Source organism: Puma concolor, chromosome B4 (assembly GCF_028749965.1).
Source record: "Puma concolor isolate L17-30 chromosome B4, mPumCon1.1.hap2, whole genome shotgun sequence".
NCBI lineage: Eukaryota > Metazoa > Chordata > Mammalia > Carnivora > Felidae > Puma > Puma concolor.
Window position 1 is genome coordinate 24,927,869 of NC_141673.1, and position 26,428 is coordinate 24,954,296.

The window sequence follows — 26,428 nt, forward strand, 5'->3', positions numbered from 1 at the left end:
CTATCACACCTAATGTCATAAGTCACCATTTATTCAGCACTTACTAGGGGGCTGGCAGTGTCCACGCATCGTCTCCTATAACCTGTACAGCGATCCTAAAAGGAAGGTATGATTAACTAAAAACTAAATTATTAAACTCTCGTTTTAAAACTTCAGGAAATAAGCTTGCAGTGCTTAAATAACCCACATAAACCACACGGTAGGTAAGTGGTAGAAGCAGCATTTCCTCAACCGTGATGCAGTATTGTCTTACCCACCTCTGGGAGGTAATTCACTTACGAGAATTCAATGAAATAATAATAGGAAAGAATTCTGCAAGCTGGAAAGCATTACAGAGATGTAAGCTATTATCACCAAACACCACAATGTTTTCTTAAATCATGTAGCCATTTTTTCCTTTCTAATTTTCTGCCAAGAAAGCCACTGGAGGAAAAACAAAGTGTCTACTTTGATATTTACATCACTCCCACAGAATTTCCAGTTGCTAGTATCTACTTCCGGTTCTTCAGTTTATGGCTCCAGCCCTCACACATTAAGATGTAAATGAAAACCAATAATCACTGCAAAAGTTTTCACATCCCTTTGGGAGAAGGGACCTCATACGAAAGGCTTTATACCGTTCTTGAGGTTTATTAAATTGGAACATCAGCAAATATCTATCAAATGTCTGTGGGGTCCAAGGTGCTCCAGGAGACAAAGATGGTCTTCCCTCAAGCACAAAGAGTCAGCAGCGCCATCCTGTGGGAAAAAGATTCAGAGTGGTTCCTTACAAACTGTTCCTCCTAAAATTTCGGTACGAGTGAGAGTAAAATATATATATATATATATATAATTTTGGGGAGAAGTACTTTAGAAGTAGTAGCTCCTAGTGAGCACCTACTGTGTACTGGGTGTTGCACACAAGCTCTTATCTGCTTTCACACTCACCCTCCTGCAGGGTGGAACGTGTCATCTTATGACACAAGCTCAGAGATGGGGACTCATCTGCCCAAGAACCACCAAGATCTACTCATTCTGAAGCCTAAGCTTTTTCACATTTCCACAATAATTTGAGTGGAGAGAATCAAAGAATCCCTTAGTAGAGGTAAAATTTTCATTTTTTTTAAGTTTTATTTATTCATTTAGAGAGAGAGAGAGAAAGAGAGAGAGACAGCATGAGCAGGGGAGGGGCAGAGAGAGAGGGAGAGAGAACACCAAGCAGGCTCCACACTCAGTACGACGACGTGGGGCTCGATCTCATGAACCTTGAGATCATGACCTGAGCCAAAATCAAGAGGTGGACGCTTAACTGACTGAGCCATCCCGATGCTCCCAGAGGTGAAATTTTCAAAATGGAGATGTAATTGACATGTAATATTGTTAGTTTCAGATGTACCAGTAATGACTTGACATTTGCATATATTGTTAAAGGACCACCACCATAAGTCTAATTAACATTACCACACAGTTTAAATTTTTTTTTTCTGGGGTGCCTGGGTGGCTCAGTCAGTTAAACACCTGACTTCGGCTTAGGTCATGATCTCACAGTTTGTGGGTTCGAGCCCCATGTTGGGCTTTGTGCTGACAGCTCAGAGCCTGGTCCCTGCTTCAGATTCTGTGTCTCCTCTCTCTCTCTCTCTCTCTCTCTCTCTCTCTCTCTCTCTCTCTGCCCCTCTTTCACTCATGCCCTCTTTCTCTCAAAAACAAACATTTAAAAAAATTAAAAAATTTTTTCTTGTGATGAGGGCTTTTAGGACCTACTCTCTTAGCAACTTCCAAATATACCATAGAGACAAAATTTAATTAAATGCTGATGTTCCTTTTGCAATCATTGTTGGGTTTGTAATTATGTTCTTGCCTTCCCTCTTGTTACATCACAGCATTCTGATTTGCAGTTTTCTTCCTTAGACAGATCATCAAATCCCAGAAGTGAATTTATCTAGCAGTCAGGAGGGGAGGGCATATTTACTATGCCACTGAGATTTTTGAGCAGGAATCCCTCTGGGCAGGTATCTAAGGGAGGGACACACAATGTCCCCATTCAGCACCGGAAATCCCAGTAACGCAAATCCTGGTGAATCTTTGCTCAGCACCAACACACAGGAGGCTCCCACCCCTGGGCACTTTCAGATTCAAAGCTGAACAATTCTAGTGCCTGGCATCCTGGCGCTGGGGACCGCGATTTAACTCACGGAATGCCACTTATACCCCCGTGTGATCTCATTTGCACACTCAACACTAGCAAAGCTTAAAAAGTCACAAACCTTCAGAGAAATTTGCAAAACTTGCAAGTCCCACCTGGGCCTGCTTGGCATTATCTCAGCGGCGTTCCAGCACCTAGGAGAAATCTGCTCCCAGTAGGACAGGGTTAAATAAGGGTGTCACTGGAGCCACCTGACTCAGAGTGGGCTCTCAGCGAACAGAAAGCATGCTCGCCTGGTGTCTACCGCTGCTAAAGTATTTTTGGTTTTCACGAACATTTTTCTCCCTAGGGTTGGAAAACTTTCTTTGTCCTCAGCCAGTCTGAACATCCCTCTGAACTGCCGGAATTATTAGAGCCTAAATAATTACATAGAAGAAAAGAGAAACTGTATGGTCTGAATAGTTTCTTCAGGCACGTCTTGTAAACTTTCTCTTTAAAACCTTTAATTTTATTATGGGTATTCAAAACATAACATCTGAGCAGGGATTATATTCGTAAGGAAACCAAGGAGTAATTTGGGGCTGTGATAAAAATAACAAAAAGGCCTCGCCTCCTGATAAAATGGTTGGGAACTGAAAGGCAGTCTCAAAGAGTGGGGCTTTGATGTGTTCCAAAGAACATAAGGAACAACTCACATGACCGTCAACTGACAAATGGATAACCAAGATGTGGAATATTCCTACAACAGATCATCCAGCCACAATCAGGCATGAAGTATGGACGTCACTGTGGATGCACCTTGAATGCATTATGCTGAGTGAAAGAAGCCAGCCCCAAAGGCCACATATGTGATAGATTCTATTTCTATAAAATGTCCACAAGAGACAAACCTATAGAGACAAAAAGTAGACTAGTCATTTCCTAGGATTTGGGAGGGGGATGTGGAAGAATTGCGGGGTAACACTAAAAAGTAAGGGTTTGGGAGGGGTAGTGAAAATGTCCTAAAGTTTACTGTGCTTTTGGATTCACAATCAATATACTCAAAACCATTTCGTGTATACCTTCAATGGGTCAATTGGATGGTATGTGAATTATACTTCAATGAAACTGTTTCTTTAAAACAGAACATGAGAAATCTTCTCTGTCCAGCTTTACTGAGATATAATTGACATATAACATTGTGAAGTTTAAGATGTACAATATGAAGATTTGATGCACGTACACATTGCAAAGTGTTTACCACAATAAGGATGGTTAACACACCTATCACCTCACATAATTACCATTTTGTGGTGATGGTGGTGATAACATTTAAGATCTACTCTCTTAGCAACTTACAAGTATACAGTAGGGTATTGTTAACTATAGTCACCATCTATAACTTAGATCTCCAGAACTTATTCATCTGTGGCTAGAAGTTTTTGCCCTTTGACCAACACTTCCCCATTTCCACCCCCCTCAGCCCCTGGTAACCACCACTCTATTCTCTAAGACTTCTGCTCTTTTAGATTCCACATGTAAGTGATTATACAGTATTCGTCTTTTTCTTATTTCATTTAACATAATGCCCTCAAGGTCCATCCAAACCACTTACATGTTTAAATGGCAGACAGTGGGAGCCTTCTATGGCTGGATGGTGACTGCCTTGACCCTACTCTGAATATAAAAAAGGAGCCTCCGCAAAGGTTACTGAACTCAACCACAGAAAAAGGGCCCTTCAGTAGCTGTTGCCTCTGTGGGGAGAACTGCCAGGACACCACCAGAGCTTTTTAGGAAAAGGTTATAGTGACAGGGATGGAGATGATTTAAGGAGCTGACCAAAAGAACCAGGGAGGGGAACGAACCAGGGAGGGGCTTGTTGGTCTATTCCATCAGAAAAGATGGATGGGGCGCCTGGGTGACTTAGTCGGTTAAGCATCCAACTCTTGATTTCAGTTCAGGTCATGATCTCATGGTTTATGAGTTCGAGCCCCACATCGGGCTCTGTGCTGACTGTGGAACTTGCTTGGGATTCTCTCTCTCCCTCTCCCTGCCACTCGCCTGTTCGCACTCTCTCTCAAAATAAATAAATAGACTTTAAAAAAAAAAAAAAAGGAAAAAGATGGAGTCGATCTGGCTACCTAGATAATCTAGAACCTCTGGAAATGAGGCTGGGCAAGAAGGTGTGTGGAGGGTGCAGGAGGGAGGTCAGAGGCACTGTGTAGCCCCACTGTTTGAGAGCCTAACACATCACAGGAAAATCTGCTCAGGAGGGGAGCTGGTAAGGAAAGCTCCCCAACTAGGATGCCCATGGCCTGAGACCTAGGTAGTAGGTAGACTCAGAGGAGGTATGTGCCTGGAAGCTGACGTCACAGCCCCTTAACTTCCAGGACAGACCCTGGGAGCACATCAGTGGCATGTATCTTCGGAGATCTCTCTGTGGTCTCCGAAGGGAGATTTCCTTTCAAGAGTTTGCCCCAGGAGAAGTTTGCTGAGAACAATCATAGTATAGGGGAATAATAGGTAGTAGTTGGTGAGCACATATCATCTATCGGGCTGCGTACTAAGAATCTGACCGCTGTGAATTCATGTAATCCTCCGAGTGACTAGAACTATTATGATCCCCATCTTAGAGATGGGCAAACTGAGGCTCAGAGAGTATAAATGACCTCTGGTCACAAGCTAGTATGCGGGCAGTCTGATTCCAGAGTGCTTGGCCACAATGGAAGGTGACACAAGACTCAGGCTGAGACTATTCAGGACAGAGGAGCACTTGGGGACAGGCTCTTATTATGAAACGTGATGAGAGTATTTACAGAAAGTCCGTTTTTTTTCACCCCTTCCTCCCAGAGCCACAAGTATGTGTTGCTTACAGTTGCCTGGTAACCTGACCAATGCTGTCTGTGTCCAGTTGAGCTAAGTGACTTTCTCCAACGTGGTTTTAGACCAACAGTTGCACACATCTGCTGCCCTTTACACATGTGAGATCAGCCTCCCTGCTGGTCATTTCCCAGTAAGTATATATTCACCACCAGGGTGGACTCCTGACCCCGCATTCTGTGTGAGATCACAGGCAGCCAGGAAGAGATGGACCTGAGGAGGGGAAAAGAACGTCCACCTGACACACGCTAAGTGGGAGCTCCAGGGGACAGTGGGAAGCTGCTCCCACCATTGCCGCTCCCCAGTTGGTGTTCTGAGATTGCAGGAGCCTAAGGGCAAGCAGCCTGTTGGGGGTAGGACTGTGGCTGGCCATCCTGTGCAAAGGAATCCTTCCTGACCCACCAGCTACCTCTGGCAACTGAGGGGCCAGTGAGTCTCCCTTAGTTATTTCATGCTAACAGGATGGAAAACACAGAGAGCAAGTCAAATTTCCATTTCCCCCGGTGCTGTCTGTTGCCCTGACAAGGTCCAGGCTTACCGATAAAAATAGAGGTGTCCGTAAGTGTGGTTTAAACATGTACACACATACTCAACTCTGCTTTCTCCTCCCACTGAAGAGAAAGAAAGAGCCTGTGTAAATAACGCCATAGAGTGGATAAACTAGAAATGCATCTATTAAGTATTGTGACCTTTTTCAAAAAATGGTAGGCAGTGCTGGGTAATGAAGAGATGCTTGAGGAATTCAATTTAGCCTCTGAATTTTGATGTTATTAAGGATAATATTAAGTTAACTACATGTTTGTTGAATGAATGACTCTCACTGTAAAGAGAATTGACCCGGGCAGGAAACCAGAGGCTTCACCCCATGAGAGATGCAATTTTCTGTGGCTAATCCCCAGGCTGGTTCAGGCTGCATGTGAATGTGTCCCACATGTATAACTACATGTGCTTTCTTGCTAGCATTTTCAAACGGAAAACTCCCAGACACCGAGGGCCATATGCGAAACACTACAACCCCACGCCCCCTAAGAGAGTTTAATACACTTTAATTTCACTTATCCATGGACTCAACACATATGTGCTTCATGCATTGGCTCTGCCCTGGCACCCCAGTTGTGATCTAAGGTCATGCATCAGGCTTTCCGGTGTTCAGACTTCTTATCCCAGTGCTCCCCTGCCCTCCCCACTGCCGTTCCTGGACCAAGGAGGAGCCAGACTAGTTATGGGTTCTCCACAGGTATGGCTACAGCTCCCTTGATTTTCCACCAATTGAGGGCTTCCAGGAACGGCAGGACTCCTACCCTCTGATTCTGCAATTCACCTGTCTTGTTCTCAAAACTGGAAAATGTCAGCGGCTCACTAACACGGCAGGAAAGGCCGCGCAGGAGATTCTTCCTAACAGCCCAAACTTCTCCTAATCCAACAGCAGCAGCAACAGGGCTGAGAAGACAGAGTGATGGATCCTTCCGCACACGCCCACTTGACTGTGTCACAAAGGCTGTCACTGGGATTATAAGGAGTGGCTCTAGAGTCACTGTCTGAATTCAACTACCGCTCCTGTCTCTTACCAGCCACGTGTCTCAGTTTCCCCATCTATAAAATGGGGACTGATCGATCTACCACCTGCCTCATGAAATTGAATGAAATAATCCATTTAAAGCTTATAGCAGAACACCTGACATAGCCACACATGATAAGCCCACAATATGCAGTAGCTCTTAGTATTATTATTTTTACATTCCCATTTAAGCGAAAGCAAAACAAAACATAAAATCCACTCTGTATCCACCCCAGTGACAAATAAATCGTCAAAATTAAACCCATAGAAGTCTGCGCGTATTCCCCTTACTTTAGCCACAGTTCTGGGTACTGAGCTGGGTCATATGGAAGACAGAATTACATCTGGTTTATATATCTCGACCAACAGAGGAAACACGATGTTTTATTTAGTTGGGTTCAGACAAAAAATAGACGCAAGGCTTACAGCAGATCATACCTAGCATGGCCAGCACTCAACATGCACTGTGAAAAAAACCTCACACACTCCAACGAATTCAGGGGTGGGGTGGAGGGGGCTGGCCCTCAGGGCAGCAGATGTGGAATCCAAGTGTCCCGCTCAGGAGGAAGAGAGGCAGCCCGTCTAGCCCGGCAAGCGGTACAGACACTAAGCAGACACTCCAGCCGATCTCCGCTGTTCTCCATTGCCTCTCAGAGCAGGAAACACACTGCCCAGACAGGAGGGAGCAGCCCCGCTCTGCGGTGTCTGCTGGGGCTGGGTCCCAGGGGAGGGCAGTGCCGGCTGCTGGCCCTGCACGCCTGTCACCAAGATCCCTGGGCAGGGGAAGCAGGATGGATTTATTTTGAGGACATTCATCTCACCACGGTAGATACCCTACATGAAAGGAACCCGGGGCCAGAAAGAGCAAAGGCAAGAAGCAAGCATTTACGAGAGCCTACCACATGCCATACTCGCACAGCCACAGCCCAGCACTGGGATCCCATTTTAAAGATGAAGAAGTCAAGTCTATTGATGGGAAGGGAGGTTATACCCAACTTCCTGTCCCACAGGAGTGGGTTAAATACTGGGAGGGCCCTACAGTGGAATACCATGTGGCTATTTTAAGAATTTTTTTAATGTTTGTTTATATTTGGGACACACACACACACACACACACACACACACACAGAGAGACGGAATCTGAAGCAGGGACCAGGCTCTGAGCTGTCAGCACAGAGCCTGACATGGGGCTTGAACTCACAAGTTGTGAGACCATGACCTGAGCTGAAGTTGGACGCTTAACTGACTGAACCACCCAGGTGCTCCCCACATGGCTACTGAAGACGACAGTACATTGTGAACATTTCCTATGCCTTTAAATAAATGTACAGTAAGTGAAGGGGCGCCTGGGTAGCTCAGTTGGTTAAGCGTCAGACTCTTGGCTTTGGCTCAGGTCGTGATCTCAAGGTTTGGTGAGTTCGAGCCCTGCATCGGGCTCTACGCTGACAGCACAGAACTTGCTTGGGATCCTCTATCTCCCTCTCTTTCTGCCCCTCCCTCACTCACATTGTCTCTCTCTCAAAATAGATAAGTAAACTTAAAAAAATAAAAATAAACACACATTAAGTGAAAAAAGCAGCATGCATGGGATGCTTCCATTATTTTAACGAAATAACTATATAAAAGAAAAGAAAAAATCTCAAAAGATGTATAATAAAACAGTGGTAGGACTGCCAGTGATTTGTAATATTTCTTTTTGCTTCTCTGCATTTTCACATTAAATAACATATGTTTCATATGCACTAGTTGTCAAATCAAGCCCTTTGTTTTTCTTTTCAAGAATGAAGCAGGCTCTGAAAGAAACACTTACCAGCCCAAGACCAGCAGCTTTGCAAAGGGTGGAGATGAAGCTTAAACCAATCCTGTCCCTGCCACGCCCTCCCCCAGAAAGCAGCCACTGTTGGCTGGGAGGCTGCTGCTCAAGTCAGCAGGCTGGGACCCTGGGGCTCTGCATTCCAGAGTAATGGGGTGGGGGGTACCTGCAGAGAGCCTGGGAAAACCAGCTTTGTGCTAAGGAAGCAAGGTCCTTAGGAAAGGTCATTTCTGGCTCCTCGTGAGGAAGACCAGCTTTCGCTAAAGTCTATTCCTTAGCTGGAAATACAACTGCCTCTGCCCACCCACAGAGGAGAGGAGGGGCCTGCTCTGACAGGTCACCCTGCACGAGGCACCAGGGACCCGGCGGCTCCACTGCAGCAGACCGGACCTCAGAAGCCCATCTCAAAGCGGGTGACAGCCAAGAGATACGGTTGACCGAAGAAGAGCAGGAAGCTGGCATCCACACCCACAGCCTGGTCGTGGCCCCCACTAAGCAGCAGAAGTGCTCGCAGGTGAGCATGGGGAGCACGGACCAGCATCTCTGAGCGTCCACAGGCTGGATCCCGGGGGGGCCAGATGTTAAGGAACCAGCACTGGGGGAATGAACCTGGCTGCAAATCCCAGTTTCTCTACTTCCTCTGACCTTGAGAAAGGTATTGAACTTCTGTAGGCCTCCATTTGCTCACCTCTAAAGGCAGAACAAAAATACTGCACAGGGTATTGATTTTTTTTTCTAAAAAATCAATATATATCAGTGCCCCACTCAGAGGTCCTCAACACAGGACCTCTCATCAGTGCAATTCTGCTTAGCAAGCAATGATCTAATTGTATAGCATCCCCATTGTATCACAGTGTCTTTTCATCGGATTCTGCCTTCAAGTAACCTAAATTCTTTTTTTCTTTAAGATTTTACTTTTAAGTCATCTCTACACTCAACATGGGGCTTGAACTTACAATCCTAAAATCAAGAGTGGCGCATTCTACCGACTGAGCCAGCCAGGCACCCCTCAAATAACCTGAATTCCCTATTTGGGCACCTCACCTTATAGTTTACTGAAGGCTTACGCATAATCTCACATAATCCTTACAACACGCTGATACCCATTTTACAGATGAGGGACGTGAGGCGCCAAGCTTAGTTCACAAACTGGTAGCGGAGACGTGTCTCTGGGCCACCAGTTCCCAGCCAACACCCTTCCTTCAGCGCCTCATTTTGGGTTCCCATCCAGACCACTGGCTGACTCACTCTTTCCTGACACAAAACCTGACTGTCCTCTCTCCAAAGTTAGAACAAGTACTCACTGTAGGAGTCAGGCTCAAAGTTCCTCCTCTCTAACAAGCAAGCATTCTTTCAACAACATTTCAGACGCTTTCATATGGAAGGCTCCTTGGTAGGCCCTGAGGAACAGAAAAGGAAGTGAATCCGGCCTCTGTCCCTGAAGCATCTGACGGCTGCTTGCATCTGGCCCCTCTTACTCACTGCCATCTGAACCCAAAGGCACACAGAGCAGTTGGAGGGCCATACGGAGCTCCGCTGCGAATCTGTCGTGGGCAGGCTCACCTCACACCTGCCATCCTAAGGAACAGCTGTGTGAGGACTCCGACCCACCAACTTAAGCTGCCTCTCCCTGGGGCAGTCTTTCCTTTCCCTAGTGAGTTGAACAGTGCCTCCCCCAAATTCATTTCCACGCAGCACCTCACAATGTGACTTTATTTAGAAACAACATCTTTGCAAATGTCCTCGGTTAAGGATATTGGGCTGGAATCATCGGGGAGAGAGTGGGCACTAAATTCAACACATAGAGTCCTTACAACAAGAGGAAAGGCACAGGGAGACACACAGGGAAGAAGGCACAGAAGAAGGAGAGGGACAGACACAGAGGCTGAAGCCACACAGTCACAGCCGAGAAACGCCGAGGGCTGCCGGGGCTACTGGAAGCTGGAAAAGGCAAGGAAGGATTCCCCCCTAGAGCCTTCAAAGGGAGCATGTCCCAGCTGACACCTTGATTTTGGACTTCCGGCTTCTGGCATGTTGAGAGAATAAATTTCTATTGTTTTGAGCCACCAAAACATAACCACCCTCCCTTCTTAAAGGCTCTGTCCAGCAGGGCAGGGAGGCATGGCCCTTCCTGAGAGCTTGGCCTGCCTGTACACGGCCAGGCTACCGAAGGCACCGAGACAGATGACGCCAGGGCTGTCCTCTGTCTAAAGCTTAAGCTTGGAGCACACACACTAGCACATGCACACACACACACATCCGCCTTCCAACTTCTAAGAATAATGTGCTGCCAATAAAGGGCTCCAACTCTGTCTTCGAATTGGCGGACTCCCGGCGGAGGTTTCTTTGTGGTTTGGGTTGAGATTTCTTTATTCTCTGGCACTGCTAAACTGCCGTGTGAACCGTCTCTCCAAATTCGGCCAGCCTGACATTGGAGGGCTCCTCACCCTCGCCGCCCGAGTTACTGTGCTATCCTGGGGGCCTGTGAACAAGAGGAGCCTGGCCGGATGCCCAACCTGCAAGTGGACATTCAGAGCATTTTTCCATCCCCTCCGGGCTTGTGGCTGCTTCCCCTGGAACTGAGAGTCTTGTCTCCCTGCTGGCTCTCTTTCAACACTCAAGGGTATTTTTATTAAAGGCCTCTGGAGTGTTAATAAAACCAAATGTAAAACCGTTCCCCCAGCACATGCTTTCCCGTTTGCCCTGCGGGGCAGGGAGTTGCCAACAATGACTTTGAGCCGCCACCTCCAGCGCTGGGGCCGGGAGCCACAGGTGGTCTGGGAGCGTGTTCTCACCCTGCCTTTGCCACGGATTTTCAGATTCACCTCCTCCTCACTTACTGGAGGGCGGGCAGGCAAGCAGGGCAGGTTTCTTAGGTCCTTGGCAGTGCTGACATTCCAAGATGACGGACTTATTTCCACGCTACAGAGAATCAGGTTTGCTTCAGGCTTGTCCATCCCGTGTCCGTCCTACGTTCCTTTGGCACCCACCGCGTGCCAGGCGATGCGCAGACACGAGGAATGGTAAGGAAGACCAGCACCCGATCAGCGAGGCAGGCACAAGGGCAGGGGAACACAGCGGAGAAGACAACGCCAAGTGCAGGCATCGGGTGGAGGAGAAGCAGAGAGGCATCCGAGGATGAGCTATAGTGGGCCAGGCAGGAAAAGCGGAGGGAGAGCCCGGGGAAGGATGAGGTCGGAGTAGGTGCCATGACGGGGTGGCAGGCTGGGGTGGTTGGTGCAGGAGAGGCAGTCTGGCTGGGGCCAGATGGTGAGGGAGTTTGGAGTCTTTCCAAGAGGCTGTAGGATGCTGGGCAGGTGCACAGGCAGGGGGGTGCTCTGCCCTGCTCTGGCTTCTTTAGGAAGCATCACTGGACACGTGGGAAGCGGGTGGGGGGAGGGTCCGGGGCTGCCAAACCTCACATTTTCGGCTGGCTCCGAGAACTCAGCCAGCAGTTCTTCCACTGTCATTTTGAACAAACAGGGGTTGGTCTCCTTTCTCTGCCTACCCCGGGGTAATAACCAGCGATATTAGGAATGCGGGATTCAAGTTTGGGCCCGTGGCTCTGCAGCTGTGCGATCCTCCAGCCTCACAATCCTCAGCATGAACGGGGGGGGGGGGGGGGGGGGGGGGTCAAGCCTCCTAGACGGAAGGTTCTGCTGCTTTATCAGCTGCTCTGTCTCGAGTCTCTTACTTAACCTCTCGGAGACTCAGTATCCCACCACTAAAATGGGCCCGTTGCCAACTGTGACGATAGGCCTTTCACATGTTAAAAAATGAGTCAATAAATGTAAAAACATCTACCACAGGGCTGGCTTAAGACAAATCCTCCACACAAGCGAGCTTCCGCTCCTTATGTCACAAACAGGGGGTAGGAGCCGGGGTAAACTGTTGTCAGAGCACAGGCAGGAGGTGGGGAGGAGGCCTGCCCAGAGGAGCAGCTGGGCTGGTGGGTGGGTGGTGGGCGGTATGATGGGAACGTTAAGGGTTCTGTCAGCGTGTCTACACAACCACTGAATTTTCCTGCAGCGAGAAGCCGCCCAGAAGCAGGAACACTCTCGCCGGCAAACCAGTGTGGGCTTGGGCAACTGCCTGACGTAAGTGGATCTGGCCAGGCCGCCGGGGAGCACTGGCAGCTGAACACGGTCCACAGCAGCCCCGTCAACACAGTGTTGAAGGTCCTCAAGACTCCGGGTGTTTCCTAGCAACGGCCCTACTTGGGGGGACGCTGAGTGCCACCACGAAGCTAGCTTGGAAGCATGTGCAGAACAGACAGCACCCCCCACCGACGTGCGGTGCTCCCCTACAGCCCAGCCCCCTTGGCGGGCTGCTCATGCCTGGGGCAGTGTGACCAGGCTGGAAGACCTTCGTGAGGCAACCAGCTCATTCCCCGCCCCGCCCCACGCCGGTCTCTAGGCAGCTTCCAGGACCAAAAGCTTCCAGAAAGTCCCTAGTTTTCCCCTCGGCCCCCAAGCAAAGTGTAGTTACCATCTGTGGTACTTCAAACCATCTGAGCAGCTTGATGTGACAGGAAGGGAAAAAAAAAATACCCAACAGAAACACCAGACCCTTAACACTCAGATCCAGGGCTGGGCACAGGGGGGCACAACTCTGATGTACAAAACACTCCTGAACACAGCCCAGGATACATGGGGCTTCTGTGGAATTTCACAACCAACAAGAGTGTTCTAGAAAGTTCCAGGATGCAAATGCTTGCTGGACTTTTGTTCCTTCTCCACTCTGACAGACAATACATCGTTTTATCTTTGTAAAATTTATTTTGGGGAATTAAAGAACTCTGCCAGGGCCAGGCTTCTTGGCACAGGCAGGCGGTCTCCGATATGTATTATTAACACGAACATTTTCCTGTCGTGATTGCACACCCAATTTAAAATGAATTATCCAATTAAGTTAAGAAGGTGACGCGTTCTACTTCCAGGAATATGCTGCCAATGACTCTGTCTTGACTGTTCTCCCCTGAACTTCTTCCAATTAAGCAAAGACCGTTGGGTACATTGTGAGGATAAGCCGGGATGTTGCTGTGGAGACAGGAGGATTTTTCATCATATCGCCATTTCAATCTCCTGATGAGAAGGGAGCTGGCAAAGCCTCCAGCCTCCCCCTGGGATGAATGCTCACCGCCAACAACAACAAGGACATGAGCTCTGCTGGACGAAAAAGGACAGGGATTGCGTAAGCCTCCAGGTCTCCCGCAGCCAGCTCAGGGAGTCTGCAGTTGGGGCTTCTTCCACGGAAGTCAGCTGCTGCGTGTGCAAGGGTGAGCAAGCGGCAGCCCCACTGGGCTCCTTCTCCCCCTGGGAGGGGGGTGCACACCCTGACCTGAAGGCGGGATAGAGCCCACTCAGTCAGCCCAGAGAGATCCGTATGTGGTAACTGGCCAAAAAGATCAGCAGGGTGGGGGGCGGGGGGGGAGGTGCGGACTGGAGCAGCATCAACACCAAGAAGAGCAAGAGGAGACAAAGATTTTTATTTCTAAAATGCAAATCTGGCCACGGCACTCTCTCGCTTTCAGCCCTCGCCACGAAGTTCCAACTCTTCAGCATTAGCACACTCCATGCTCTATTCCCCACTCATTCTTCCCTCCCCCTCCTCCCCTTCATTCCCTGGAAAAGCCTGGGAATTCCCCTGGGAAACCAAAAGTCAAACTCTCTCACGCCTCCCTGCTTTTGCACATGCTGTTCCCTTTCTCAGTATATCCTTTCCCAACTTGGTTCAGCCTGAAACCCATTCTCCTTGCTCCACACTGGGGCAAGTGTCTTGCCCTCCGGGGGCTTTCTCTCTGCCTTTACTTCCCTCCCCTGTCCTGGCAGATGCTGGTGTCACAGCCAGGCTAACGCTCTATTATAACTGCCTGGCAGTTGTGTCTCCCTGACCAGCCCTGGAGCCATTCAAGGGCAGGGGGTATGTTTTCAAAGGAAAGGCTGAGCCAGGGAAGAAAAAAGGCAGAGGTGAAAGAAAGGGTGAAAGAACGAGATGGACATGTGACTGAAAACCACCCAGAAGCTACTCAAGAGGTGGACAGATGCTGTAAATCGTGGCAGTGCCTCACGTGCCTCGAGCTTGGGCCCTCGGGTGTGGCTAGTTCACGGGGCCACTTACAGGTGTGCTCTGGGCTTTGACCCCCCTCGCTTCTCCACCCCAAGATGATAGATTTAAAAACCAAGTCTGTCTGATGTTAAAGAGTGAAAAATAGTTGTTAAATTCGTTAACAAGGAAAATCTCTGAAAGAGATCCTTACTATCACATCGGATTGTAAAAGGACCTTCCGGAAGATTCAGTTCAGAAGACTCTAAGAAAGGTAAAAAACAAACCCTCCCCCCAAAATCCAACCATCAGAACAAAAACGAACAAAGCCATGTCCTAGGACGTACAGGGAGACCACAGGAAACACGCGGTTTGGGGAGAGTGATTTTGAACTGCCCAAGCACAAAGGAGCTCTGCTTTCTGTGCTCGCGGGCTCAGACACAGGCTCCTCCCTTGACCTGCATGTTTCCAAGCTGACCAGGGGCCTTCAGTCCAGGCTGGAAACACAAAACATGCTGCATCCCAGCCTGGGCATCGCTCCTTTCCTGGGATTCTACGTGGGTTTTCCCAGCAGCCTCTTCAAACGTTGTACATGGGGCAGCAGGTTCTCGGCAGTGCTCAGTAGCAGATCCTGACCATCCAGCCTTCCCTAACACACGTGTGATGGGCAAGCCACAGAAATGCAGGGCCTCAGGCCACAGGCGCTGCGAAGCCAGGATTGGAGCTATTAGGGTAGTCTTTGTTCTCCCCCCTTAAGTACACTTCACGCCCAGCGCAGGGTTGAACTCACGACCCTGAGATCAAGACCTGAGCTGAGACCAAGAGTCAGACGCTTAACCTACGGAGCCACCCAGGCGCCCCCAGGGTGATCTCTTCTTCCCATCCAAGTCCTCCATTAGAACTGTTGGCTCTCGCAGAGCAGGAAGGTGCTGAATTCCCAACGACCCTGACTCCTTCCAAGGCCAGACTCATCTTCATCTTTGCTTCCACCCTGGGAACCCAGCACAGTGCCACTGCCATGATGTGCCTGGCACACAATCTAGCTTCACACCTGCTGTTGGGTCTAGCCACTGTGCATGTCACGGGACGCAGTTTTCCTTCAGAGGGTGTTGCATCAAACCATCATCTCCAAGCCTCCCCCTTTGTAATTCTGTAAAACTAAAAGAGCCTAGTAGTGTCTGAAATACATGTATACATTACAGATTGAAGTATGTCCCCGAAATGAAAATGTGGAAGTCCTGACCCCTGGTACCTGTGAATGTGACCTCACTTGGAAATAGGGTTTTGCAGATGTATTTAAGGGGAGGTCCTCAGGGTGGTCCCTAATCCCGTAGAACTCGTGTCCTTGGAAGAGGGAAATTTGGACACAGAGACACACAAGGATAACATCACGTGACAAGACAGGCAGAGACTGGAGTGATGCAGCTAAAAGCCAAGAACACCAAGGACCAACAGCCACTTCCAGACGTTAGGAAGAAGCAAGGAAGGATTTACCTAGGGTCTCAGAGGGAACACGGCCCTGCTGTCACATTGATTTCAGACTTCTGGTCTCCACAATTGCAAGACAATAGACTTCTGTTGTCCCGACCCCACACTTTGTGGCTATGACAGCCCTAGGACACTAACACTCTGTGAGTTGAGCGTGTACTTAATGTCACCTTTCATTACATAAGTGATTTGTATCTGGGTAGCGTCCGCTTCATTACGTTACCCAACCGCTCTTTCGTTTCACATTTACCGAGCAACTCTTATGTGCCAGACCATATACAAGGTGCCAGGACAACAAAAGTGGGTAAGCCGGGAGACCACAGTGAAGATGGTTTTGTGAGGAACACAGCTCTATAACCAGGCGACTGTCACACAATGCAGTGCATTTCATAAGCACAGATCAGAGAAATGACAAGCATATATCGAATGTCTACCTAACAGGTACCTGATGCTGTGCTGAGCACCTCGTACACGTGGTCACATTTAATCCTCACACTATCCAATGAGGGAAGGCGCTACGGTGATGCTTCCTCTCCCAGGGGTGAACTGAGACTCAGAGGCAGAGGGACTGCTGGACTCCAGCCCGGAGAGCGGAGTGTAACACCCCTGCTGGCTGCTCAGGGAGCACAGGGAAGATGGAGACCAGCTCCAACTGGGGGTGCACGGAGAGGCGTGCACTTTGATTCAGAGGGGCAAGGAAGCATCATTTAAATATTAAAGCATCTTGGGGGCGCCTTGGGGTGCCTCAGTCGATTCAGCATCCGACTCTCGATTTCAGATCAGGTCACGATCTCATGGTTCCTGAGTTCAAGCCCCGTGTCAGGCTCTGTGTTGACAGCACAGAGTCTGCTTGGGATTCTCTCTCTCCCTCTCTCTGCCTTTCCCCCGGTCTTCCTCCCTCCCTCCCTCAAAAGTAAACATTAAATAAATAAATAGACAAATAAATAAATAACTATTAAAGCGTCTTAGTCGCTGAATTTCACAACAGCACACATAAATAAAGACAGGCAGTTGGGTAAACAAACCGTGGTCATCCATCTTTAGCCACCGAAAAGCATGACGACAAAGCACTCGTGGTAGCTCATATGCGACAGAAGCTGTTAACCCCCAGACTTCGTGTGCTCGTGCGGGAAGGAGGTACACAGGTCCTAATTTTCTTCTGCGCACCTGTCTCAAGCTTTCAAGTTACTGACAAGGAAAATATCATCTGAATCATTACTCTGGCTAATACTTTGTAGCACCTAATGTATTTTGAGCACTGTTCTCTGAACTGACCATGTGTGAACTCAGCTAACCCCCAGCACCACCCCGTGGCTGCCCCATGGTGCAGGCTCTACTGTTTTACCAGTTTTAGGAAGGAAGCGAAGGATGCACAGGACGGAAGGACGGAGGAGGGGGCTGAGGAAGACACCAAACGGCAGCAGGGTCACTCTGAGAGCCAGGTCACTGTGAGGAACGCCAGCAGTGAGGGAGGGGCACCTCTATGAGTGTCCATGGGGCCAGGAGCTTCACAGTCACAAAGACCCTCCTCAATTCTGTCTCTCAGGTTAGAACCCAAACCATGTGACCCTGCCATTTTTGTGGGTCAAAAATAGTCAGACACCAGCAATTTCTTATGGTTCAACATATAGATACAGTCACAGAGTAACTCCGGCAAAGTCGAAAGAAGTGTTCACTGTGAAATGTAAAAATCTACCAGAATTTTTGTGACTGTTGCCATCTCTCTTCCTCGTCTCCTCTCCCTCCCCTCTTTTTTTCCTCCCCACTCCAGGCCCTCTCCACTCCCCCCTTCCCCTTCATCCTCTGCCCCCTTTCTTTCCTCCCTTTGCATTTTAAACTGTATCAGGAGCCTAATGATCATACTTACTCATCGCTTGAGAATATTTCATGAGAAAGATTCAAATGCCCATGTGCACACATGTGTATTGTGTACATGCCATGTATATTGTGTACACACGTGTACTGTGCACACATGCATGTATATTGCATATACTCACATGTGTACTGTGTACCTTTGGATGTGTGTTGTGTATACATGCATGCATACATGCATGCTTACTGTGTACATGCACACATATACAGCATGCACACACACGTATATTGGGTGTACACATAGTTGTGCATACACATATACTTTGTATGCATATGTGCATGTATTTTGCACACGCATTGTGTGCATGAATGCATACTGCATACATGTACGTGTATATCACATATATGCACATGCACGCCGTGTACATACACATGTACATTGCACACATGTGTGTATAGTGTGTGCACACAAATACCACATATGTGTGTGTATATTACGCTGTGTGCATGCATGTCATGTGTATACATATGTATGTTGCGTACACAGACACATACATGGCATACAAGCGTGTATAATGTGCACACAAGTATAGTGTGTCCGTGCATGTGTATTACATACACACGTGTATATTGTGCACGCACATGTATAGTGTGTCCATGACACATGTGTTGTGTACACGTGTGTATTGTGTACACACATAGGTATTGAGCACGCATGTGGAAGGAAGGACATAAAGCATCTTGCCCTGGTGGCCAAGCCTGCGTGACACACTGGACAAGAGCTGCTCCTGCTCTGTTAGCACCAGCTGGCTGCTCAAAGGTCACGTGGCCAAACCTCAAGCTCGGCCCCCGTGGGAGAGGAAGAGGACAACAGGGTGAGTAGATCACACCGGCCATTGGGACCCAGGGCCGTGGGCTCAACCTGAGGCACGGCGCACGCCAGGATTCTTCAGTATTTGATAATAAACAGAAATACAACTTTTGTGCTACCTGACTGCCTACCTGGAACTCAAATATTCAGGAGGCAAAGGAAACAAACGGCCCAGAAGGTAGGGCATATGCTTTTTGGCCAGGAATGTGGGCAGACAAGCGGGGTTCAAACCCTGGCTCTACTACTGTCTCCTGGGGACAGGAGCGCGGGCATGTTTCTCCTCAAAGCCCTCCTGTGTCGTGTGTAACAGGAGAGGCCGTCAGGTCCATCTCGGGAGGCTGCTGTAGTTTAAATGAGTCAAGGGCAGCAGCACGGTGCCTTAGACACAGAAGGGACCAAAACACACCCGGTGACGGGAGGCCCTGAAATTACTTTCCCTAGACATTTAAGGTCTTCCGAGGGAGATCAAGTATAGTCTAAATAGCAATGGTTCTGCTCGTCTTTTGAGGAGTCACTTCCAGCCCATGACCTTCCTTCATGCTGAAGACACATGATCCTCGGCTCCAGTGCCCAAGCCACAAGAAGAGAGAGAACGAGTCACAGATACTGAGGCAGGACTCCATACCTTTGACACCTTAGTTTAAAACAATACGTTTTTTTGGTCTCAAATCCATGCTTTCAGGCCCCCTGCCAAAAGGCATGATGACTGTTTTCCTTCAGAGGGCCCCAATTCCCATTGTGCAACTTAGAACCTGGGGGAAAATGCAAAACAATAAACCCTCTGCAAGTCTTTCAGACCAGGCAATTTGCAAGAAGCGCTTTCACATCTTAGTAGGACTCTGCATTAGGCCAGAACTAATTAATTGCTACATTAAAGGAAAGCACCTTTAACATTTCAATGACATAATCATATGTAATTACGATCATATAAAGGAACACTTTATAATTAATGATGCCTCCACTTCCTGAGATGTGTAATCCTTCTGTCTTGAATTCCAAAGAGGTTGGCAAAAGGCAGGCACTAAATATAGATCAGGAACTAATATTTAAATCAGCTTTTAATTCACCTTTCAATATGAACAGTAAAACCAGAACAAAAGCTTACCCTTAATAGGACTCTAAGTCTTTATGTCTATGGGGCTAAATATACAGCAACAACAGATCCACGCAGAAATGGCCAAAATCACAGGCCTGAAATGATTACCCCTAAATAGCAATAATTTTGCCCCAGCAGGTGCATTAACTACTTTTCCAGAAATGCAGTAAAACTCACCCCAACTGTCCCTGCTTTGGCAACTATGCTGTGTTATCGCTTAACAAAGCACTCTGACTCATCTCTGAGACTTAAAAACGAAAATGGTTTTTCTTTCAATGAGAGAAATTTCCCACGAAAGGTGCAAACCCCAGATTGGTAGCAAGCATTCTAAGTGCTGTACGTGTTTAGTCTTCGTAACAATCCCAAGATGGAACTACTAGGATCAACCATTTTATAAATGAGGACACTGAGGCACTAGATTGTTAATGAACTTGCCCAAGCTACCAAATTCCCAGGAAAAGACCCAGGATAGACAGACTTTCTAGATTTTAACATTCATCCTGTCACTCAAGCAACTAATGATGAGGGAGGCCCTAACGATGGGGAGGCCCATCCCCAATCTCTGTTGTTAGCAAAGGTGTGCAGCAATCGCAGGCGAAAACGCAGAGGGAACACAATCTGACCCACAGGAACACCCAAAGGGCTTCCAGAAAACAAATCCCCAGAGCACAGCTTTCCCCTCCACCAGCCGCCACCCCCCTGCATTAATTGCCTCCATTTGATTTTTCTAATTTGCTTCATGGCCCGTGATTACCTGCTTTCATCAATGAAATAGGCAGGTAGCGCTCTGCCACCCATGGCCGCCTCCCGGTCTCCAGTAAGGTCGAGGGCTTACCTTGTCGTAGTAGTATCGAAGGGCTCTGCTCAGCTTATCGTAGTTCATGTTTGTTTTGTTCTTGCGGAGTCCCCACAGTTTGGCCACTTCTTCCGCTTTGAGGAGCTTGAATTCGCCATCGCTGGAGGTCCAGCAGATCAGATGCTCATGCTTCTGGTCTAACAGCAACTGCAACAGGAACTGCCACAGCGTGATCGCGCTCTCCATACCTGGGGGAAGGAGGCTGGGTGAGAACCTGTCCTCATAGGTGCGGCTCAGGGTGCTAGGGAGGGGGTCTCGGGGCGAGCGCCTCAGCTCCTACCGTTCCTCCCCCAGTGAACCTGTAACAAAAAAGTCGCTCTCACAGGCCACTTGGACTCAGGTGCCTTCTGAGTTCATTTTCGTAAATGGCCGCGATTCAGAAACACAGGGAAGCCCGGTGATCCTTGTGGTCACAGCACACATCCCCTTGGGCAGCAGGGTGGCACTGGGAGTAACTTGAGAGATTCATGAACCGCCCACTTGCAGAATGAGTCCCCAGTCAAGGGATTCCCACTTAACGCTATCGTCTGCTCCCACCCGTCCCATCTACGCCGTTGGTGGTCAGCCACCAGTCCTTGGTTTGCTGTGAAATGCTGGATTCCATGATGAGTGCTTTTAGGTAGGGGCCTGGGGTCTATCAGTCACTGTAACTACAGGACGCGCTGCCTCCAGAACTGATAAAAACTTGTGGAACTGAAGAATCACCAAGGCCACTCGAAGAGCCCTTGGCTTCCCCATGACATGTTGGGGACATGTTGATCATGTTGCAGATCAAACCCACTGCCACACACGCCGAGACGGGAAAAGCATTTCTTCCCTGCTTATAAAATACTCTCTGGTGTGGACTTTGTAAGTGTTCTTCCTTCTGTCCAAAATGCTGCTCCCTAGCCCTGGAGCCTGATAAAGTCCTACTTATCTGTGATGACCCAGTAATAATGAAACCTTCTCAAAGAAATTCTTCCCCAACTCCCCCAGGCAGTTTCATATCTTCAGACACTTAAGAGCTTTCATGGCAATGTGTACTGATTCTACTACTAATAATAATCCACTTACGTTGTCAATATTCATTAAATTAGTAGGACGAAGGATGTCACTTATCATGATGGGCACTGACGGATGCATGGAATTGTTGAAACCCTATATTGTACACCTGAAACTAATATAACACTGCATGTTAGCTATACTGGAATTAAAAAATAAAAACAATAAATTCTCTCAACTATAGGTGGGGAGCCATTTGTTATATTAGGAAAGAATAGTTGGTTGGGCTGGCCTCCAAAGCTTCACCTCAGACCACCTGTCATGGTTGGACACATGAAGCGTCCTGGCTTTTAGTCTGGGCAGGATAGGGGCAACATTCCAGTACCAGGATGAGGAAGCCAGGGATGACCAGACGGGGGGGGGGGGGGGGGGGGGGGGAATTGGCTTCTGGCCCAAGAGAAGCTTCAAAGGCAAGCTGTGAGGTGGGGGACAGAGTCGAGAGAAAGAGGGCTCATCTGCTATGAGAGCAACAAGGAGACGCTGAAGCCGGGGTGCCCAGAACAAGGAAGCAGTGAGGAGGTGCCTAACTCCAGGAGACCCGGAAGCCAGAATAACCTCCTGCGGCGACTTCTCTGTACCAATTTTTGAAACGAAATAGGCAGGCAGCGCTCTGCCACCCACGGCCGTCTCCCAGTCTCCCATAAGGTCGACTCACATCTTTCATGCGTTTCTCTTAAAGGGGCAGCTTTCAGACTGACAAGCTACGTTCCTCCCACTCGGGAATGGACGTGGAAGTACCTAGCCACCGGAGAAGTAGTCACTCACTTCTTCCTTTTCAGATGTTTAGCTGAAAAAACACATTTTATTATTTCCCTAAGCCACCATGGGGCTTTCCAGGTAAGAGAACGCAGATTAGGAATGTTCTCCAAAAACCCATAAGGCATTTTATTTACAGCTCTTTAAAGGAGATATCCTTTACAGAAATCAATCTTCACCACAATGGCCGCTCAGTCTGTAAGACAGTAAATCATTTCGTTGTTGGATCAAAACCGCCCCCCTGCATCTCACACACGAGTCTTGCTAAGCACAACTGCTGGGATACGCAGCCTGCTGGCTCCAGTTCCTAATATGAACCACCCTCCCGACTATTTGTGGAAGCCACAAAGTTGTTTCTCATCACTGGCACTAAGAATTGCTAACAGTCGTCTCAAATTTTGGGGTGTTTTTTTGGCCAAACACTTGAGACAGTAAGCTTTAAAATATCTCTGAAACTTCAAGCACATGCTCAGAGGAACCTTCTCCAAAGGGCAGAAGGCTGCCATGGGTTTGGAGGTCTGGATGGCAGGGTTGGCTGGGCCTGTGGCTCACGTGCCAGGTAGGAAGGCGGTCAGCGGTCCGCACTAAGGGACTCGAACCATCGTGTTCCAGATGGGACAACAGAAACTTATTCATGTATTTGAATGTATTTTACAGTTATTGTTTCTACCAAACAGGACTCCCTGCAGTTTATGTTTCCTGGAATCCCGGTCCATGGCATTCCAGCCCCAGGTATCAGAACCATGTTCTCAGGGCATGACTTAGGGGGATAGATGTTCTCAATCTTTCACCCCTTCCCCCATTCACCAGACGGTGCAGCACTGTGCTCAAGTGGGTGGAGTACTCTTTTCCCACCCACTCCAATTTGGGCTTGACCATGTGATTCAATTTGGCCAATGCAATGTTCAGTAGACAGGATAACCATGCTGATTCCAGGTCTAAGAAGGTTCACATGTTTGCACTTTTCCTCTTGTGCTCCTGTCACTGCTGTGAAGCTGCTGCCCCCAAATGAGACACGTGGAGCCAACCTGAACTCCACCCAAAGCCTGGAGCTAAGTTCCACAGCCCACAGTCTGAGGCAGCATCCCTGAAGCTCATCACGAGGAACACAAATGCCATGGTAAGCCAGTGACTCTTGGGGCTGCCTGTTACATGACACCGTTGCAGCAAAAGTTGACTATGACATTGTCTAACATCCTTTTTTTTTTTTATTTACCATTTTAACCATTTTTTAAAATGTTTATTTACTTATTTTGAGAGCAAGATAGAAAATGCAAGTGGGGGAAGGGCAGAGAGAAAGGGAGAGAGAATCCTAAGCAGGCTCTGGGCTGTCAGCACAGGGCCTGATGTGGGGCTAGACACCATGAACCCTGAGATTATGACCTCAGCCAAGATCAAGAGTCAGACACTTAACCAACCGAGCCACCTGGGAGCCCCCAAGCGATTTTTTTCTAAAATTTTTATTCTTTAACGCCTAGAATCATTAATGAAGTACTAGGTCTTAAAATGCAGGTACAATAGGGGCACCTGGGTGGCTCAGCCAGGCATCCAGCTTCGGCTCAGGTCATGATCTCACAGCTTGTGGGTTCAAGCCCCATATCGGGCATTGTGCTGATAGCCCAGAGCCTGGAGCCTGCTTTGGATTCTGTGTCTCCCTCTCTCTCTGTCCCTCCCCTGCTCTCACTCTGTCACTGTGTCTCTCAAAAATAAATAAACATTAAAAAAAATTTTTTTTTTAAATGCAGGTACAATAAAGGCCAATTTACCTGGCTGCCATTATGAGGAATGTGGGTAATTCAGAGAGCATACTGTGGATCTTTAAGTAAAATGTTCAAGAAACTGTTGATACTTGAGATTTAAGTCTCATACATTAAAAAACAATTTTTTAATGTTTATTTTTGAGAGAGAGAGACAGAGTGCTTGCGTGGGGGGGGGGGGGAAGGGGAGAAGGGAGGGGGGGTGCAGAGAGGTAGAAGGAGACACAGGCTCCAGGTTCTAAGCTGCCAGCACAGAGCCCAATGCTGGCTGGAACTCACAAACTGTGAAATCATGACCTGAGGCAAAGTCAGATGCTTAACCAACTGAGCCACCCAGGCACCCTAGGTTTGATATGTTATTATGCAAACAGAGACCTGCTTCAGTTAAAATACTTCATCAGCCTAAGCTCCTGTACTGATTCCCCACAACTCTCTGCCTAAAATACAATGAACACATGAAACTTCTAGAAATGTTTTAAAAATATTCCCTGAACTTTTTACTAATTAGAAAATTCTTCTCTTTCTCATTCCCCTGCCCAGACTTTATTTTGGACGTACACATTTTATCCAGTATTGTAATGCCATTCTTTATGCAAAATCAAATTCTGCACTTTTTATATTTAGGAGGAAAAGTCCACTTTTGAAGGCACCATTGCTCTTATAGGAAGAATGGGTTTTCAGCAGTAAACACTTTGTCTTCTGTTGTCCCCCCTCAATCTTGCCCCTGACAGTAGATGTTTCCCACCCTCTCTCCTGGAGCTAACCAGAGACAACAGCCTCTCCAGAGAACAAAGCCACCTGCCCTTTGTCCCAGCCCTCCTTTTCCTTTGTAATTTACAGCCTAGATTTACCCACAGTGGAGTTTAGTTATTTAAAGCCATTTGTCCAATTTGAATAAGACGCATGCTTCCTTTTAAAGGGAAAAAAATAGGTCGCCCATATTGACAAATTATTTTCATTAAAATTTTTGTCATATTCTCCCTTCGGTATAAATAAAACTGGATCTAAGCTCAAGGCTTACGATTCTTATATGATGATAAAATGAAGTTTACAAATTAAATAGCTTCCTCCCGTCCCACTCAAATTAACAATTTTACAGATGACAGATGATGTTTAGTTGAAAGACGTCCCACACTCACAAAAAGGTTATGGCAATGACCGAGCCAATGTAAGCTCTTTTGAGTAAGATGTGTTTATACCACTATTCCCTATAAAGATTCAATTCTCTCCTCACTGCTTTCAAAAAAATTTTTTTGAGCATCCACTTTATGCCAAGACACCATCAGGGTATTTGGGAGACATCCATGAGCAGAACAGATGAAGACCTCTTTCCTCATGGAGCTCCCCCTTCCAGTGAGAGAAGACGGGCCACAAACAGCAAATGTGAGCGTCAGAACAGCGCTAGGTAGAACAACAGTGCTATGGCCAGAGCAGGTTAAGGGCCTGGGGGCCTGGGGGCGCATGAGCAGAAGGTCATGGAAGGCCTCGGTGAGAAGCTTTAGGTCGAGAAATTCCTTTGTTATACAATAATTTTCCAAGTGGGGAAAATCATTCTTCTCATGCAGACATAAAAATGAAGGATTTTAGGGGCGCCTGGGTGGCGCAGTCAGTTAAGCGTCCGACTTCAGCCAGGTCACGATCTCGCGCTCCGTGAGTTCGAGCCCCGCGTCGGGCTCTGGGCTGATGGCTCAGAGCCTGGAGCCTGTTTCCGATTCTGTGTCTCCCTCTCTCTCTGCCCCTCCCCCGTTCATGCTCTGTCTCTCTCTGTCCCCAAAATAAATAAACGTTGAAAAAAAAAAAAATTAAAAAAAATGAAGGATTTTATTTTACTCACTGACCAACTAGGAGGGAAGTAGGCAGACCTTATAACAAGTTAAAAAATACCTGAATAAGAGAAGCATTTATAGATTAGAAATATTGAAATGAATGCACAAATGGGGCAAAACCGAGGGTGGGAGAGAAGCCCACTGAACACTGCAGGACAGAACAGGATTTGCATGTCTCTAGACAATCACTACTTTGCTGTCACTTATCTATAATTAACAAAGTTGTCAAACAGCTTCCCTAAAATCAGAATCACATCGCCCAGAGGGGTTTTCTCCTGAATTCTAGACAATGCAGTTTTTCACCAAAGCACAAGTATTCCCTACAAATCGCAGCAGGTGAGGGAGTGAGCCACTTTGTCTATTTAGAAGTCTACACGGTGGGTCAGAGCAGGTTCAAAAGCCAGCCTCCCTGGGTTACAATTCAAGTACTGGTCCTGTCTGGCTGTGGGACTTTGGGTAAGTTGCTTAGCGTTTCTGTGCCTCATCATCCTCATAAGTAAACTGGGGATGATGGTAGTACTGGGCTGC

At 47.8% G+C, this 26,428-nt stretch overlaps 1 protein-coding gene across 2 annotated transcripts in view; it reads right to left on the reverse strand.

Annotated features, from left to right (window-relative positions):
• ELK3 (ETS transcription factor ELK3) overlaps positions 1-26,428 on the reverse strand; it is a 67,522-nt gene that overhangs the window by 19,469 nt on the left and 21,625 nt on the right. For both annotated transcript variants that reach the window (XM_086712598.1, XM_086712597.1), the window contains exon 2: positions 20,500-20,708. In XM_086712598.1, the coding sequence (XP_086568724.1) occupies positions 20,500-20,706 (207 nt within the window). In that variant the 5' untranslated portion in view covers positions 20,707-20,708. The remainder of the gene's footprint in view (positions 1-20,499; positions 20,709-26,428) is intronic.